The sequence below is a fragment of the Salvelinus sp. IW2-2015 genome, unplaced genomic scaffold, assembly GCF_002910315.2.
Source record: "Salvelinus sp. IW2-2015 unplaced genomic scaffold, ASM291031v2 Un_scaffold1707, whole genome shotgun sequence".
Classification (NCBI taxonomy): Eukaryota; Metazoa; Chordata; class Actinopteri; order Salmoniformes; family Salmonidae; genus Salvelinus; species Salvelinus sp. IW2-2015.
Genome location: NW_019943098.1, coordinates 112,633 through 130,310, shown reverse-complemented (window position 1 = coordinate 130,310; position 17,678 = coordinate 112,633). Strand labels below are relative to the sequence as shown.

Here is a 17,678-nt window from a genome sequence, read left to right as displayed (position 1 = left end):
GAGAGAGCAGGAGAACGAGAAAGAGAGAGAGGGAGAGAAAAGAGAGAGAAAAGAGAGAGAGAGAGCCTTTGAGCCAAACTCATTTGATGGAAACCACCACAGTACCCCAGTGAAACCTCCCCCACCCCACTAAAATGGAGAAAATCTGAGACCACAGCCGTGTGGGCGTGTTGAATCACGCGCTTGTAAGTGTGTGTTGTAGCATATATCATACCTTGCAGAGCACCTTTGTCCAAGAAGTTGTTCAAGTTGAACAGGGTGTTTCTAGAAGCCAGATACTGGATAAGACGCTGAGAAAAATGGAAGAAAAAAAAAGTCAGAAGTCTCAGGTCAGAATTAAGGAGTTACTGACTTAAACAGGGTCAGAAAAATCCCATGTCAGTGTCCAAAATACCACCCTATTCACTGTGCATCTCACTACTTCAACCTGGGCCCATAGGGCTCTTTAATACAACTATTGCGCTATTTAGGGAACAGGGCACTATTTGAGATACATCCCATCTCTTTAAGTATCAACATGGACTACATTCATTTAGCATTTAGAGAAATTAGGAAGATGTCGTCATGAGTATTTTTTTTTTTAAGGACCAGTATGAGAGCCGAGGAAAACGTGCTCTGTGGATTGGGTGTGTGCATCTGTGATTGCATGCATGTGTGTATAGCTAACTAAGCATTTGGCCTGTGGCAAAGTAAATTCATTTAAAAAGCATTGGCCCAGGTTGTTAAAATTCTTAACCCCCTTTCTGCATCCCAGAGGGCTCTGGTTAAATATAGTACACTAAACATAAAATAGGGTGGCATTCAGAACACACACACGGATTGCTTGTGCTTGGGGACATTTGGTGTCTTTATTGCCACGAAGAAGAGAGAGAGAACGCGGAGAGAGAGCTGAGAGCGGAGAGAGCGAGGAGCTGAGAGCGGAGAGAGCGAGGAGCTGAGAGCGGAGAGAGCGAGGAGCTGAGAGCGGAGAGAGCGAGGAGCTGAGAGCGGAGAGAGACAGGGGAGCGCGGAAAGAACATAATAGAGAGCGCGAGAGCGGAACTGAGAGCGTAGAGAGACGAGCGTAAAGAGAGAGCGTAGAGAGAGAGAGGGCTGAGAGCGTAAGAGAGAGAGATGAGGAGCTGAGAGGCGTAGAGGAGAGAGGAAGAGAGGAGCTGAGAGCTAGAAGAGAGAAGAGGACTGAGAGCGAGAGAAGAGAGAGAGGAGTCTAGACAGACGTAGAGAGAAGAGAGGAGCTGAGAGCACCGTAGAGAGAAGAGAGAGCTTGAGAGCGATTAAAGAGAGAGAGAGCGAGCTGAGAGCGGAGATGAGAGAGAGGAGCTGAGAGCGGAGAGAGAGAGGGAGCTGAGAGCGTAGAGGAGAGAGAGGAGCTGAAGAGTTAGAGAGAGAAGGAGCTGAGAACAATAGAGAGAGAGGAGCTGAAAGCGAAAGCTTGAAGCATACGAGAGAGAGAGGACTGAGAGCCCGTAGAAAGAGAGAGAGGAGCTAGAGCGTACGAGAGAGAGAGGAGCTGAGACGAGAGAGAGAGAGAGAGCTTAGAGAGAGAGAGGAGAGAGGAAGCTGAGAGCGAGAGGAGAGGAGCTAGACGTAGAGGAGAGAAGAGAGAGAGGAGCTGAGAGCGTAGAGAAGAGAGAGGAGCTGAAGCTAGAGAGAATAAGAGAGAGAAGGAGCCTGAGAGCGTAGAGAGAGAGAGAGAGCTGAAGCGGTAGAGAGAGAGAAGGAGCTGAGAGCGTAGACAGAGACAGAGGAGCTGCAGAGCATAGAGAGAGAGGAAAGAGAGAGAGAGGACGGTCAAGAGAGACCGCGAAAGAGCAGAGAGTTGGCAACAGGCCCCACAACACAAATTGCCCAGAGCTCATGTGATCTATGTAGATTGAGAGAATGTCATGAGTATTGCTTGTCATTGGAGCGTTCACCATCAACTTTCTTATAATTCGAATTGATATGCATCAACATGGTGAATAGTTCAAATGAAATCAAGCACTTGATATAGAAAATCAGGGCAAGATGAGGACATGGGAGACCTATGTCTATCCCGTCGGTATATTTATATGTAAACTCAGCAAAAAAAAGAAACGTCCTCTCACTGTCAACTGCGTTTATTTCTCAGCAAACTTAAACAGTGTTGCTTATGTAATGAACATAAACAAGATTCAACAGACAGACAAACTGAACAAGTTCCACAGACATGTGACGAACATAAATTAAATAATGTGTCCCTGAACAAGGGGGGGGGGGGTCAATATCAAAAGTAACAGTCAATTGCAGCTGGTGGCCAAATCAGATATTAAGATACTGCAGTGCATCCTCCTCATGGACTGCACCAGATTGCCAGTTCTTGCTGTGAGATGTTACCCCACTCTTCCACCAAGGCACCTGCAAGTTCCCGGACACTTCTGGGGGGAAGAGGGGGGTCCTCACCCTCCAATCCAACAGTCCCAGACGTGCTCAATTGGAGTGAGATCCGGCTCTTCGCTGGCCATACAGAACACTAACATTCCTGTCTTGCAGGAAATCACGCACAAGAACGAGCAATATGGCTGGTGTCGCATTGTCATGCTGGAGGGTCAGTGTCAGGCATGAGCCTGCAGAAGGGTACCTACATGAGGGAGGAGGGATGTCTTCCCGTAAACGCACAGCGTTGAAGATTGCCTGCAATGACAACAAGCTCAGTCCGATGATGCTGTGACACACCGCCCCAGACCATGACGGGAGCCCTTCCCCTCCAAAATTGATCCACGCCTCCAGAGTACAGGCCTCGGTGTAACACTCATTCCCTCTATGATAAACGAGAATCCGACCATCACCCCTGGTGAGACAAAAACACGACTCGTCAGTGAAGAGCACTTTTTGCCAGTCCTGTCTGGTCCAGCGATGGTGGGTTTGTGTTCATAGGCGACGTTGTTGCCAGTGATGTCTGGTGAGGACCTGCCTTACAACAGGCCTACAAGCCCTCAGTCCAGCCTCTCTCAGCCTATTGCGGACAGTCTGAGCACTGATGGAGGGATTGTGCATTCCTGCTGTAACTCGGGCAGTTGTTGTTGCCATCCTGTACCTGTCCCGCAGGTGTGATGTTCGGATGTACCGATCCCATGCAGGTGTTGTTACACGTGGTCTGCCACTGCGAGGACGATCAGCTGTACGTCCTGTCTCCCTGTCTTAGGCGTCTCACAGTACGGACATTGCAATTTATTGCCCTGGCCATACCTGCAGTCCTCATGCCTCCTAGCAGCATGCCTAAGGCACGTTCACACAGATGAGCATGGACCCTGGGCGTCTAAATTTTMGTGTTTTTCAGTAGAAAGGCCACTTTCGGTGTCCTAAGTTTTCATAACTGACTTTAATTGCCTACCGTCTGTAAGCTGTTAAGTGTCTTATTAACGACCGTTCCACAGGCGCATGTTCATTAATTGTTTATGGTTCATTGAACAAGCATGAGACAGTGTTTCAACCCTTTACAATGAAGATCTGTGAAGTTACTTGGATTTTTACAAATGATCTTTCAAAGACAGGGTCCTGAAAAAGGGACGTTTATTTTGTTGCTGAGTTTATCTATTCTTATTCCCTTTAGATGTGTGTACTAGGTAGTTGTGGAATTGTTAGATTACTTGTTAGATATTATGCACTGTCGGAACTAGAAGCACAAGCATTTCGCTACACTCGCAGTAACATCTGCTAACCATATGTATGTGACCAATAACATTTGATTTGAGAGGAGGATGGGAGAAGAGAGGGGAAAAGAGAGGGGAAAAGAGAGGAGGGGAGGAGAGAAGAGAGGAGGGGAAGCGGCGAAGAGGGGAAGCGGAGAGGCCTTGAAACGGATTCAGAAGCAGTCTACTAGCCCGTCAAATAATTAATGTTGGAATAACGGTTGACTGTGTCAGAGGGAAAACGACATCTATTATTAACACATGAGTCTTCAATGAGAAAGCCCTCGCTCTAACTGACCTCTCTCTCTCTCTCTCGTTCACTCCGCATTTCTGTCTCCCTCTCTCTCGATACGTCTCGCTCCCCTCCCCTCTCGCTCTGGTTCAAAAACTAGCTAGCTATAGCTCTCATTAAACCAATCCCTCTCTCTAGCACTCCTCCTCCCCCTCTAGTTCAGTCGTCTTTAACCCCCGTCTTTTCAAAACTCGAAATAAAAGACGTATAAAAAAAGGCATTGCTGTTTCTGCTTACGATTTGTGTTAAAGTAACTAGACTCAAAGTTACGAGCAAATAAAGAGAAAGGAACGCGTCTTGAAAGAAAAAAGTGTTTTTCTTTAGGAGAAAGTTTGCAGTTACCACGGAAACCAAAAAGCACCTCCCGACAGAAGTTTATATTAACTGAAAAAAAAAATAGTGTTTTATATATATATAATCACACACACACACACAACATAGTACCCTACGGATTGCATTAGAGGATAGTGAGACGAAGTTGGAGTGGTAGGATAGCTGAACGACAGAGGGGGTGAGAGCTAAGATATGACTGTGAGAAAGGGTTAGGGTTAAAGAGCTGAATTACATTCAGTCGACCGGTTGATTGTCTGTACAATAGGCTGTTGGTCGACCGAGATTWKTTCCGTCGAGCAGTAGCAAAAAAATAMATATAATTTCCTGTCTGAGTGGACTAATCCATTGTGGAGGCGATGGGGAAGGCAGTCCATCACTAAGACATGCCCTACTGAAATTGTACACTGAACTAAAATAAACATGCAACAAATTAAAAGATTTTACTGAGGTACAGCTCATATATGGAATTCAGTTAAATGAAAAAAAAGGCCCTAATCTATGGATTTCACATGACTGGGAATACAGCTATGCATCAGTTGGTTACAGATCCCTTGGGCGTGAATCAGAAAACCAGTCGGTACGTGGTGTGACCACCATTAGCCTCATGCAGGGTGACACATCTCCTTCACATAGAGTTGATCAGGCTGTTGATTGTGGCCTGTAGAATGTTGTCCCACTCCTCAATGACTGTGCGAAGTTGCTGGATATTGGCGGGAACTGGAACATTCGGTCATACACGTCGATCCAGAGCATCCCAAACATGCTCAATGGGTGACAGTACCAGTACCAGTCAGAAGTTTGGACACCTACTCATTTAAGGGTTCATTTATTTTTTTTACTATTTTCTACAGTGTAGAATAATAGTGAATACATCAAAACTATGAAATAACACATATGGAATCATGTAGTAACCAAAAAAAAGTGTTAAAATATTTAATTTATTTCAGATTCTAGGGTAGCCACCCTTTGCCTTGATGACAGCTTTACACTCTCTTGGCATTCTCTCAACCAGCTTCACAATGCACCTTCACAATGCTTTTCCAACAGTCTTGAAGGAGTTCCCACATTTGCTGAGCACTTGTTGGCTGCTTTTCCTTCGGTCTGCGGTCCAACTCATCCCAAACCATCTCACTTGGGTTGAGTTCGGGGGAATGTGGAGGCCAGGTCATCTGATGCAGCACTCCATCACTCTCCTTCTTGGTAAAATAGCCTTCACACAGCCTGGCGGTGTTGGGTCATTATCCTGTTGAAAAACAAATGATAGTCCCACTAAGCGCAAACCAGATGGCATGGCATATCGCTGCAGAATGCTGTGGTAGCCATGCTGGTTAAGTGTGCCTTGAATTCTAAATAAATCCCTGACAGCGTCACCGGCAAAGCACCCCCACCCCTCCTCCTCCATGCTTCACTGTGGGAACCACAAGTGGAGATCCGTTCACCTACTCTGCGTCACAAAGACACGGCGGCTGGAACCAAAAATGTCATGAGATTTCCACTGGTCTAATGTCCATTGCTCAGATTTCTTGGCCCAAGAAAGTCTCTTCTTATTATTGTTGTCCTTTAGAAGTGGTTTCTTTGCAGCAATTTGGCCATTAAGGCCTGATTCACGCAGTCTCCTCTGAACAGTTGATGTTGAGACGTGTCTGTTACTTTACTCTGAAGCATTTATTTGGGCTGCAATCTGAGGTGCACTTAACTCTAATGAAGTTATCCTCTGCAGCAGAGGTAACTCTGGGTCTTCCTTTCCTGTGGCGGTCCTCATGAGAGAGACAGTTTCATCATAGTGATTGATTGTTTTTGCTACTGCACTTGAAGAAACTTAAGTTATTGAAATGTTCTGCAATGACTGACCTTCATGTCTTAAAGTGATGGACTGTTGTTTCTCTTTGCTTATTTGAGCTGTTCTTGCCATAATATGGACTTGGTCTTTTACCAAATAGGGCTATCTTCTGTATACCACCCCTACCTTGTCACACATAACTGATTGGTTTCAAAAGCATTAAGGAAAGATATTCCATAAATTAACTTTTAACAAGGCATGCCTGTTAATTGCAATGCATTKCAGGTGACTACCTCATGAAGCTGGTTGAGAGAATGCCAAGAGTATGCAAACAAAGAATGTTATTTCATAGTTTTGATGTCTTCCCTATTATTCTGAAATGTTGAAAATAGTCKAAATAAAAGATCCTGAAATGAGTAGGTGTGTCCAAACCTTTGACAGGTACTGCATGTCTGGTGAGTATGCAGGTCATGGAAGAACTGGGACATTTTCAGCTTCCAGGAATCGTGTACAGATCCTTGCGACATGGGGCCGTGTGCATTATCACGCTGAAACATGAGGTGCTGGCGGCAGATGAATGGCACGACAATGGGCCTCAGGATCTCGATACGGTATCTCTGTGCATTCAAATTGCCAAAGATAAAATGCAATTGTGTTCATTGGCCATAGCTTATGCCTGCCCATACCACAACGGGACACAATGATGACATCAGCAAACCACACTACACCATACACAGGGTCTGCCATCTGCCTGGTACAAACCCGGGATTCATCCGTGAACAGCACACTTCCCCAGCGTGCTCGAAAGTCAACATTTACCCACTGGAGTCGTTTACGACGCCGAACTGCAGTCAGGTCAAGACCCCGGTAAGGACGACGAGCACACAGATGAGCTTCCCTGAGACGGTTTCTGATCGTTTGTGCAGAAATTCTTAGGTTGTGAAAACCAACACTTTCATCAGCTGTCCGGGTGGCTGGTCTCAAGAAGATCCCACAGGTGAAGAAGTCGCATGTGGAGGTCCTGGGTTGGCGTGGTTACACATGGTCTGCGGTTGTGAGGCCGGTTGGAWGTACTGCCAAATGTTCTAAATCAACGTTGGAGGCGGCTTATGGTAAAGAAATTAACACTACATTCTCTGGCAACAGCTCTGGTGGACATTCCTGCAGTCAMCATGCCAATTGCAAGCTACCTTAAAACATCTGTGGCATTGTGTTGTGTGACATAACTGCACATTTTAGAGTGGCCTTTTATTGTCCCCAGCACAAGGTGCACCCGTGTAATGATCATGCTGTTTAAATCAGCTTGATATACCACACCTGTCAGGTGGATGGATTATCTTGGCAAAGGAGAAATGCTCATTAACAGGGACGTAAACAGATTTGTGCTAAAAACCTGTGCATATGGAACATTTCTGGGATCTTTTTATTCAGCTCATGAAAAATGGGACCTATACTTTACATGTCGCGTTTTATATTTCGTTCAATGTAGTTTGTTTGCTGGGCGGTGCGACAGTGTGTGGTAGTGACGGGGGGGGAGGGTAATGGTGTGTGGGCTCCTGTTACCACTGTGGCAGAACTACCGATGACCTGTACGATGACAACCCCAACACACACACACACAGATGTACGATGACAACCCCAACACACACACACACACACAGAGATGTACGATAACAACACAAACAACCCCAACACACACACACACACACAGATGTACGATGACAACCCCAACACACACACACCACACACAGAGGTACGATGACAACCCCACACACACACACACACACAGATGTACGATGACAACCCCAACACACACACACACAGATGTACGATGACAACCAACCAACACACACACAGATGTACGATGACAACCAACACACAAGAGTGTACGATGACAACCCAACACACACACAGATTACGATGACAACCCCGCACACAGATGTACGATGACAACCACCACACACACAGATGTACGATGAACAACCCAGCCACACAGATGTACGATGACAACCAACACACACACACACAGATGTACGATGAACCCCAACAACCACACACACAGATGTACGATGAAACCAACACCACACACACACAATACGATGACAACCCCACACACACACAGATGTACGATGACAACCCCAACACACACACAGATGTACGATGACAACCCCAGCACACACACACATGTCGAGACAACCCCACACACACACAGATGTACGATGACAACCCCAGCACACACACAGATGTACGATGACAACCCCAGCACACACACACAGATGTACGATGACACCCCAGCACACCACACAGATGTACGATGACAACCCCAGCACACACACAGATGTACGATGACAACCCCAACACACACAGATGTACGATGACAACCAACACACAGATGTACGATGACAACCCCAAACAACACACAGATGTACGATGACAACCCACAACACACCAGATGTACGATGACAACCCCAAACCACACAGATGTACGGATGAACAACCACCACACACACAGAGTACGATGACAACCCCAGCACGACACACAGATGTACGATGACAACCCCAACACACACACAGATGTACGATGACAACCCCAGCACACACACAGATGTACGATGACAACCCCAGCACACACACAGATGTACGATGACAACCCCACCACACACACAGATGTTGGTGGTTGAATCTGTACGACTGGGTCGATGATGCAGCCACAATGACTCACTGTTAGTGACGCTGATCTAAACCCTTACACACACACCTCTATCGATTAGTAACGGACGTTTACTCCAGAAGAAAAATACCATGCAGCATTTCCCCTGAAGGCAGAAAGGAAAGAGGGAGGGAGAGAAGAGAGCTGGTCAGTGGTGCGAGTCAGACACCTACTTTATAAAAAGCTATTATTACCACAGGGCCAATATGCCATTCTAGAACGTGGGGGCTCACAAACCATTCTAGAACGAGGGGGCTCACAAACCATTCTAGAACAAGGGGGCTCACAAACCATTCTAGAACAAGGGGGCTCACAAACCATTCTAGAACGAGGGGGCTCACAAACCATTCTAGAACGAGGGGGCTCACAAACCATTCTAGAAAGTATAAGCATTTGTAACTCCCCTGACAATCTGTCTGCAGGAACTGATTGCAGTGCTGGAATAGAACGCTGCACTTCTGACTTCTACATCTTGTAGACCAACACTAATTAAAAGTGTGTGTGGGGGGGGGGGCTTGACAATGCTTGTTCTCATCCATGAAAAGCAAAAACATTTTCCGGAAAACAAGAATATAGATTTAATGCCGACAAAGTATTCACACCTTTTAACATTTCCACATTTTGTTGTGTTACAAAGTGGGATTCAATTGAGATGGTGTCACTGATCTAGAAATTAAACAATTCAAAGCTGAAATGTCTTGAGTCAATACGTATTCAAGCCCTTTGTTATGGCAAGCCTAAATAAGTTCAGGAGTAAAAATGTGCTTAACAAGTCACATAATAAATTGCATGGACTCATCCCGTGTTCAATAATATGGGTAAAATGATTTTTGTATAACTACGCCATCTCTGTACCCAACACATACAATTATCAGGTGGCAGGTAGCCTAGTGGTTAGAGCGTTGGACTAGTAACCGGAAGGTTGCAAGATCGAATCCCCGAGCTGACGAGGTAAAGATCTGTCGTTCTGCCCCTGAACAAGTCAGAACACTGTCCCTAGGCCATCAAGAACAAATTCTTATTTTCAATAACTGACTTGCCTAGTTAAATAAAGGTAAAATAAATACAAATCTGTAAGGTCCCTCYGTCAAGCAGTGAATTTCAAGCACAGATTCAACCACAAAGACAAGGGAGGTCTATCCAATGCCTCTCGAAGAGGGGCACCCATTGGTACACCAAAAACAAAGCAGTCGCTGAATATCCCTTTGAGCACAATGAAGTTATAAATTAGGACTTGGATCAATATCATTACACCCAGTCCCTGCAAAGATACAGGTGTCCTTCCTAACGCAGTTGCCTGAGAGGAAGGAAACTGCTCAGGGATTTCACCATGAGGCCAATGGTGACTTTATAACAGTTACAGAGTTTAATGGCTGTGATATCAGAAAACTGAGGATGAATCAACAACAATGCACAATATTGCTAAATGACTGAGTGAAATAAAGGAAGCCTGTACAGAATAAAAATGTTACAAAATATGCATCCTGTTTGCAATGTGGCTAAGAAATTAACTTTATGTCCTGAATACAAAGTGTTACATTTGGGGCAAATCCAACYCGTCACTGAGTACCACTCTTCATATTTTCAAACATGGTGGTGMCTGCATCAGACAACAACTAGGGAGTTTTTTATTAGGARAAAGGGAAACAGAATACAGCTACAACCACAGGCAAAATCCTAGAGGAAAACCTGGTTTAGTCGGCTTTCCAACAGACCTTAAACACGAGGCCAAATGTACACAGGAGTTGCTTACCAAGACGACATTGAATGTTCCTGAGGCCTAATCACTTAAAATCAGCTTGAAAATCTATGGCATGTCTTGAAAAGGGCTGTCTACCAATTATCAACTTGACAGAGACTTAAGAATATATATTTTTTTWWAAYGGCAAATATTGTACAATCCAGGTGTGCAAAGTTCTTAATTAACAGACTAGGCCAAAAAGACTCACAGCTGTAATCCCCGCCAAAAGGTGCTTCTACAAAGTATTGACTCAGGAGTGTGACTACTTACGTAAATTAGATATCTGTATTTATTTTTCAAAACATTTGCAAACATTTCTYGAAACATGTTTTCACTTTGCCATTATAGGGAATTGTGTGTAGAAGCGTGAGAAAATCGATTTCATAAATTTTCAATTCAGGCTGTAACAAAATGTGGAAACATTGAATACTTTCCGAAGGCACTGTTAGTTGTCCGAATGGACAAGTAAAAAATAAATACAAATATCAAACAATTACTACGATCATAATTGGATCAGAGAGGCCAACATTAGAATATTCAAATACATTTGTATTTATGTACATTAAACAAGCCTACAGGTCAAAGTGTAGTTGAGATGCATATTGGCTACAGCCTCATGTCCAAACAGATACCGACATGAGGCCCAATAAAAATGTAGCCAAACTTTAAATGAGACTTATTTACATCACCCACCTTGAATCTGACCAGAGGCCGTCAGTATTTTGAAACGATTTAACCATAAACTTAACTTTTAAACCTAGGCATTTTATGAAGCAAGTCTAACCTTGTTTCGAAGTAGCCTAGACAAAAAACGCCCATGCAGGGTTTTTTTTATTTTTTTATTTCACCCTTATTTAACCAGGTAGGCWAYTTGAGAACACGTTCTCATTTACAATTGCGACCTGGCCAAGATAAAGCAAAGCAGTTTGATACATACAACAACACATAGTTACACATGGAGTAAAACAAACATACAGTCAATAATACAGTGAAAAATAAGTCTATATACAATGTGAGCAAGTGAGGTGAGATAAGGGAGGTGAAGGCAAACAAAATATATATAAAAATAAATAAAAATATAAAAAGGCCATGGTGGCGAAGTAAATACAATATAGCAAGTAAAAAAAACACTGGAATGGTTGGTTTGCAGTGGAAGAAAGTGCAAAGTAGAGAMAMAGATAATGGGGTGCAAAGGAGCAAAAATAAATAAATGAATACAGTAGGTAAAGAGGTAGTTGTTTGGGCTAAATTATAGATGGGCTATGTACAGGTGCAGTAATCTATGAGCTGCTCTGACAGCTGGTGCTTAAAGCTAGTGAGGGAGATAAGTGTTTCCAGTTTCAGAGATTTTTGTAGTTTGTTCCAGTCATTGTTAATGATAACCCTAGTCATATGAGTAACCCATGCTAGTTAATGCATCTTTAGATCTCCCCTTAACATCTAATGGATATTTTAATCTGTCAGATGAAACCGCTGGCATGTGCCTTTGAGAAAAGTGTGTTCCCCACTAATTGTATTTTGGAACATCTGCAGCCATGTGCGCATTGTTGAGCTTATACAGAAATAAACTTTCAAATATTGAAGGTAAATGGTATGATTTGTTGCTTATTTTTTTTTTTTATTGTTATTGTTATTTTTTTATGTGCAGTGGGTCTGTTGTCCCAGAGTCTGTTTGGAACCATAGACATATGCATTTTCCTTTTTTAATAGTCTCAGGGACTACCTTACATTTTGAGCACCGGAGGGAATTATTTTATAAAAACATGCAAAAAGTATTTGGTTGTAATTGTAATATTTTACAGACTACCAAAAGATGGCCAAAGATCCTCCAGGAGAACCTTAAAAACAGTTGTATTTTGAGAAAGGCTCGACTATGCGTCAGAAGCCAATAGGCATTGTAGCCTACATGTGTCTGATGGTATGGTCTCTATGGTAAAAAAAAAAAAGATCATGCATTTTATTTCTGCAACATTCAATAATGTAAAAACAGTGTTACAGATCGTCTTGTATTTTTGGATAAGCGACTTGAGCTTGGACAAGTAAAATAAATGTCCTTGTCAAAAGGACTAGTGGCTAAAACATGTTTTATGTCAAGCCCTGGTGTGTGTGTGCACATTCTGCTGGGCTGGGCCAGGAGCTCAGAGACTGGGTGTTTTAAGATAAAGGGCACACCCCTCCCTCCGTTCTCCCTTTTAGATTCATCATTCCTGTACACCCCACCACACCTCGTGTCCATCCTACCATTGAGTATGCGTCTCTAGATTATTGTGCTTGGCGACCTCCATTAGTCAGTTTGAACCTACCCGTGATAACAGATTCTCAGAGCTCTCCTCTATCTCCCCTCTGACACAACAGTCACGGTCAACGCTTTTCTACAGATATTTTTTTCCTCTGACACTCCCGCCTTCTCTTACCCTCTTTACATCTCTTGCAAGCTCTCAGCCTTCCTCTCTGTCGCTCTCCAGCTCCCTCACGCTTTGTCCTTTTCACCCTCTCTCTCTCCTCTATTCATTCCCTCTCCTCCATCTCTCCTTCACTTCCCTTCTCTCCCCCATCCTTCTCTCTCTCCTCTATTCTCTCCATCCAGGGTTATTAGTAGTTTTATTGACGACGCAATCTTCCAGTGGCGTCACTGAAGCAGATTGGCCCATTCTCTCTCTCCTTTGACTCACTCCATCTCCCTTTCTTTTCATTTTGTCCCCCTCCATTCGCTCTCTCCTCCTCTACCTCTTTCTTCTAGTAACGTCACTGAGGCAGATTGGTCCATTCAGTATCTGGGACAGCAGGGAAGTGACTCAGTGTTAGTATAGTTTAGAAACCGGGTGTTAATGGAAACTGGTTGATAGCTGGGAGTTATAGAACCACAATCCCAGCATTCTCCGGGTAATGCCTGTTAAAAAGACATGCTCCGGAACATTGGCGACCACTAACTATTATTTAAACCTCCCGTTRTGGGCTTGATGTGTCAATGTGTAGTTCAWACATGCATAAACCATGAGAAGAATTACAGTCTTGCCTCAATTAGCAACAAAACCCCTAGTTTGAAGACAACTTTTTCTGGAAGCTGCACCCCGCTGTTTCCCCTTAATTTTCCCCCACGTGGGCCAGCCCACTAACAATTAGAGTTCAACCAATGAGCTTCATGTGAGTGACAGCCAGCAAGAGGCACGTCAAACACACATGGCAGAGCGAGCAATGACGTGGTGCACARATCTGCACACAATGTGACGTAGTAAACCATTTTTGGGGACCAATTTTAGCTAGTGAGCTTTCAGAACTACTGGCTAAAAAGTAAATCAGAAGTAGATGAGAATCTAACAATTAACAAGTTCATTAGGTATATCAATACGCATCCACTGTCTCACAGCCCAGCCAGTCAATTTATAAAGTTAATCTCCCCTGGAAAAATAGAATCTAGACAACATTTCCCCATGCTACTAGGCTGGCAATGCAACTTGGCTGGCAATGCTACTTGGCTGGCAACTTCAGAATCTCAGAACTCAATGTAATAACGTTTTTGAATGAAAACTTTTTTTAATACATGTCGGCAACTGTTTTATGAAAGCAATAAGGCCACGAACTCGGGACTTATTGAGAGTAACACCCTCCAAAGGGCCTTGGCTTCGCCTCGGGCATAAGAACACCCCTTAGTTGGGAGTTAGCACACAATAATCCCCAGGTTCTCGTGCCTTATTGCTTAAATATAAAACACACACATTCACTATGCCCCACTTTCTACATCTGTATACCTCGCTCTCTCAAGGTGGGAGACCGAACATGTGCTTAGCATAAGCATTCTATCAGTGTCCTCGCTCCGCCCAGCCAGGGAGGGGTGGTACTGGGCCTGGGCAACGGAGCGGTCCTCCGGCCTGGGCAACGGAGCGGTCCTCCGGCCTGGGCAACGGAGCGGTCCTCCGGCCTGGGCAACGGAGCGGTCTCCAAGCATATCCTCCTCTATCACTCCATATATCCTCCCCCGACCTTACTGTAGTGCCCTCCATAACTCCATCTCTTTTGCCCTTGGGTTGGGGGGGATGGAAGCAGACCCTCTCCCAGTCTACCCTCTCTAGAGTAACCTTGTTCAGGCTCAGGTGCAGTATAGTACAGTCAGCAGTCAGACTTCAAGACTCCCAGGAGGGCGGCCCAGTAACCGGAGTAGCCGCGGCCAGGACCAGAGCACCTGAGGGGAGGCTTGAGGCGGCGGGCTGGGTGGATGCCCTGGTTCTCCCTCTCCTGCTCATTGTCTAAGGCTTCCTGTAATCTGGTTGTTTTGGTACACTGCGGCCTGCCTACACTCACCACACACAGGAAACGACTGGGACAAAACACTCAGTATAACTGGGACTGCACACACACAAACGAGGCGTGTACATACAGTTGAAGTCAGAAGTTTACATWRACCTTAGCCAAATACATTTAAACTCAGTTACACAATTCCTGATATGTAAAAATTCCCTGTTTTAGGTCAGTTAGGATCACCACTTTATTTTTAAGAAGGTGAAATGTCAGAATAATAGTAGAGAGAATGATTTATTTCAGCTTTTATTTCTTTCATCACATCTCAGTGGTCAGACGTTTACATACACTCAGTTAGTAATTGGTAGCATTACCTTTAAATTGTTTAACTTGGGTCAAATTTTGGGGTAGCCTTCCACAAGCTTCCCACAATAAGTTGGGTGATTTTGGCCCATTCCTCCGACAGAGCTGGTGCAACTGAGTCAGGTTTGTAGGCCTCCTTGCTCGCACACGCTTTTTCAGTTCTGCCCAAAAATGTTCTATGGAATTGAGGTCAGGGCTTTGTGATGGCCACTCAATAATTTGACTTTGTTGTCCTTAAGCCATGTTGCCACATCTTTGAAGTATGCTTGGGTCCTTGTCCATTTGGAAGACCCATTTGCAACCAAGCTTTAACTTCCTGACTGATGTCTTGAGATGTTGCTTCAATATATCCACATCATTTCCCTTCCTCATGATGCCATCTATTATGGAAGTGCACCAGTCCCTCCTGCAGCAAAGCACCCCTACAAACATGATTCTGCCACCACCGTGCATCACGTTTGGGATGGTGTTCTTCGGCTTGCAAGCYTCCCCCTTTTTCCTCCAAACATAACGATGGTCATTATGGCCAAACAGTTCTATTTTTGTTTCATCAGACCAGAGGACATTTCTCCAAAAAGTATGATCTTTGTCCCCATGTGCAGTTGCAAACCGTAGTCTGGCTTTTTTATGGCGGTTTTGGAGCAGTGGCTTCTTCCATGCCGAGTGGCTTTTCAGGTTGTGTCGATATAGGACTCGTTTTACTGTGGATATAGATACTTTTGTACCTGTTTCCTCCAGCATCTTCACAAGGTCCTTTATAATTATAAGTGAAATAATCTGTCTGTAAACAATTGTTAGAAAAATTACTTGTGTCATGCACGAAGTAGATGTCCTAAACGACTTGCCAAAACTATAGTTTGTTAACTTCTTATGGCTGCAGGGGCAGTATTGAGTAGCTTGGATGAAAGGTGCACAGAGGTGCCCAGAGTAAACGGCCTGCTCCTCAGTCATAGTTGCTAATATATGCATATTATTATTAGTATTGGATAGAAAACTCTGAAGTTTCTAAAAATGTTTGAATTATGTCTGTGAGTAAAACAGAACTCTTATGGCAGGCAAAAACCTGAGAAAAAATCCAAACAGGAAGTGGAAACTCTGAGGCTGGTAGATTTTCAACCAAGCTCCCATTGAAATCACAACGAGATATGGATGAGTTTTCACTTCCTACGGCTTCCACTAGATGTCAACAGTCTGTAGAACTTTGATGACTCTACTGTCTCCTTCGGCCCCCCTTCACAGTAATGAGTCACCACTGCCATGAGGTGACCATTCTTTGACCATGCGCGTTCACATYKGYGGGAGCTCCGTTCCATCGCTCATCTGAAGTCAATGTAATTCTCCGGTTGGAACGTTATTCAAGATTTATGTTAAKAACATTCTAAAGATTGATWCAYTACATCGTTTGACATGTTTCTACGGACTGTTACGGAACTTTTGGACATTTCGTCAGGTTTTAGTGAACGCGCTTCCCTGACGTTGGATTTGTATACCAAACACGCGACAAAAATAGCTATTTGGACATAAATGATGGACATTACCGAAAAAAACGAACATTTCTTGTGGAGGTGGGAGTCCTGGGAGTGCATTCCGACAAAGATCAGCAAAGGTAAGTGAAGATTTATAAWGCTTTTTATGAGTTTTGTTGAGTGCACAATTTTGGCGGGTAACTGTATGGCTTGCTTTTGTGGCTGAACGCTGTTTTCAGATGATTGAATATTGTGTTTTGTCGTAAAGATTTTTGAAATCTGACAGCGGTTGCATTAACAAGAAATTTGTGGAYTGGTTGAAAAACGAGTTTTAATGACTCCAACCCAAGTGTATGTAAACTTCTGACTTCAACTGTACATGTCCATGTACAACAGGAAAACACCGTTGATCTAGAACGATAGACTATTACATTCTGCATAACAACGTAGTCTCCAAAGAACTGTTTCTTGGCAGAGCTGAAGAGAGAAAGGTACAGGTGAAGATCGGATAGGGTATTGATACTGAGAGAAACAGCGAGAATGAGAGAGAGAAGCGAAAGAGAAGAGAAAGGAAAGAGAAAGAGACGAGAGGGGGAAGAGAGACGAGAGGGGGAAGAGAGACGAGAGGGGGAAGAGAGGGGAGAGGAGAAAAATAGGAGATAGAAGAAAGAGAGTGGGTAGAGATGAGAGAGGAAAGAAAAAGACAAAGACTGAAAGAGAGCGTGCTCCCTCTCACGAGAGAGAAGGAGCGATAGAAAAGCTCGACAGGTCTATAGGATAAACCCTGGGTGAAGAATTAACGGAGTATTGATACTGGGTAGTTGGACTAAAACTACACTCGACAACACAGTGCTGCCAACCGATCCAATCAAGACCAACACTATGGAATGGAGACTGGGATAAAGCTCTCCCTCTTTCTCCCTGGTTCATTCCTTTGATCTCTCTCTCTCTTGCTCCATCTTTCTCCCTCTCCCCCCTCTCTCGCTCCTTCTCTCTCCCTCTCCTGGTTCCCCCTCTCCTGCTCCATCTTTCTCCCTCTCCTGCTCCATCTTTCTCCTTGTCCCTCCTCTCTCCTTGTCCCTCCTCTCTCCTTGTCCCTCCTCTCTC

At 44.3% G+C, this 17,678-nt stretch overlaps 1 protein-coding gene across 3 annotated transcripts in view; it reads right to left on the bottom strand.

Annotated features, from left to right (window-relative positions):
• LOC112071749 (phosphatidylinositol-binding clathrin assembly protein) overlaps positions 1–17,678 on the bottom strand; it is a 39,701-nt gene that overhangs the window by 6,140 nt on the left and 15,883 nt on the right. For all 3 annotated transcript variants that reach the window (XM_070439497.1, XM_024139183.2, XM_070439496.1), the window contains exon 3: positions 215–290. In XM_070439497.1, coding sequence (XP_070295598.1) covers positions 215–290 — 76 coding nt within the window. The remainder of the gene's footprint in view (positions 1–214; positions 291–17,678) is intronic.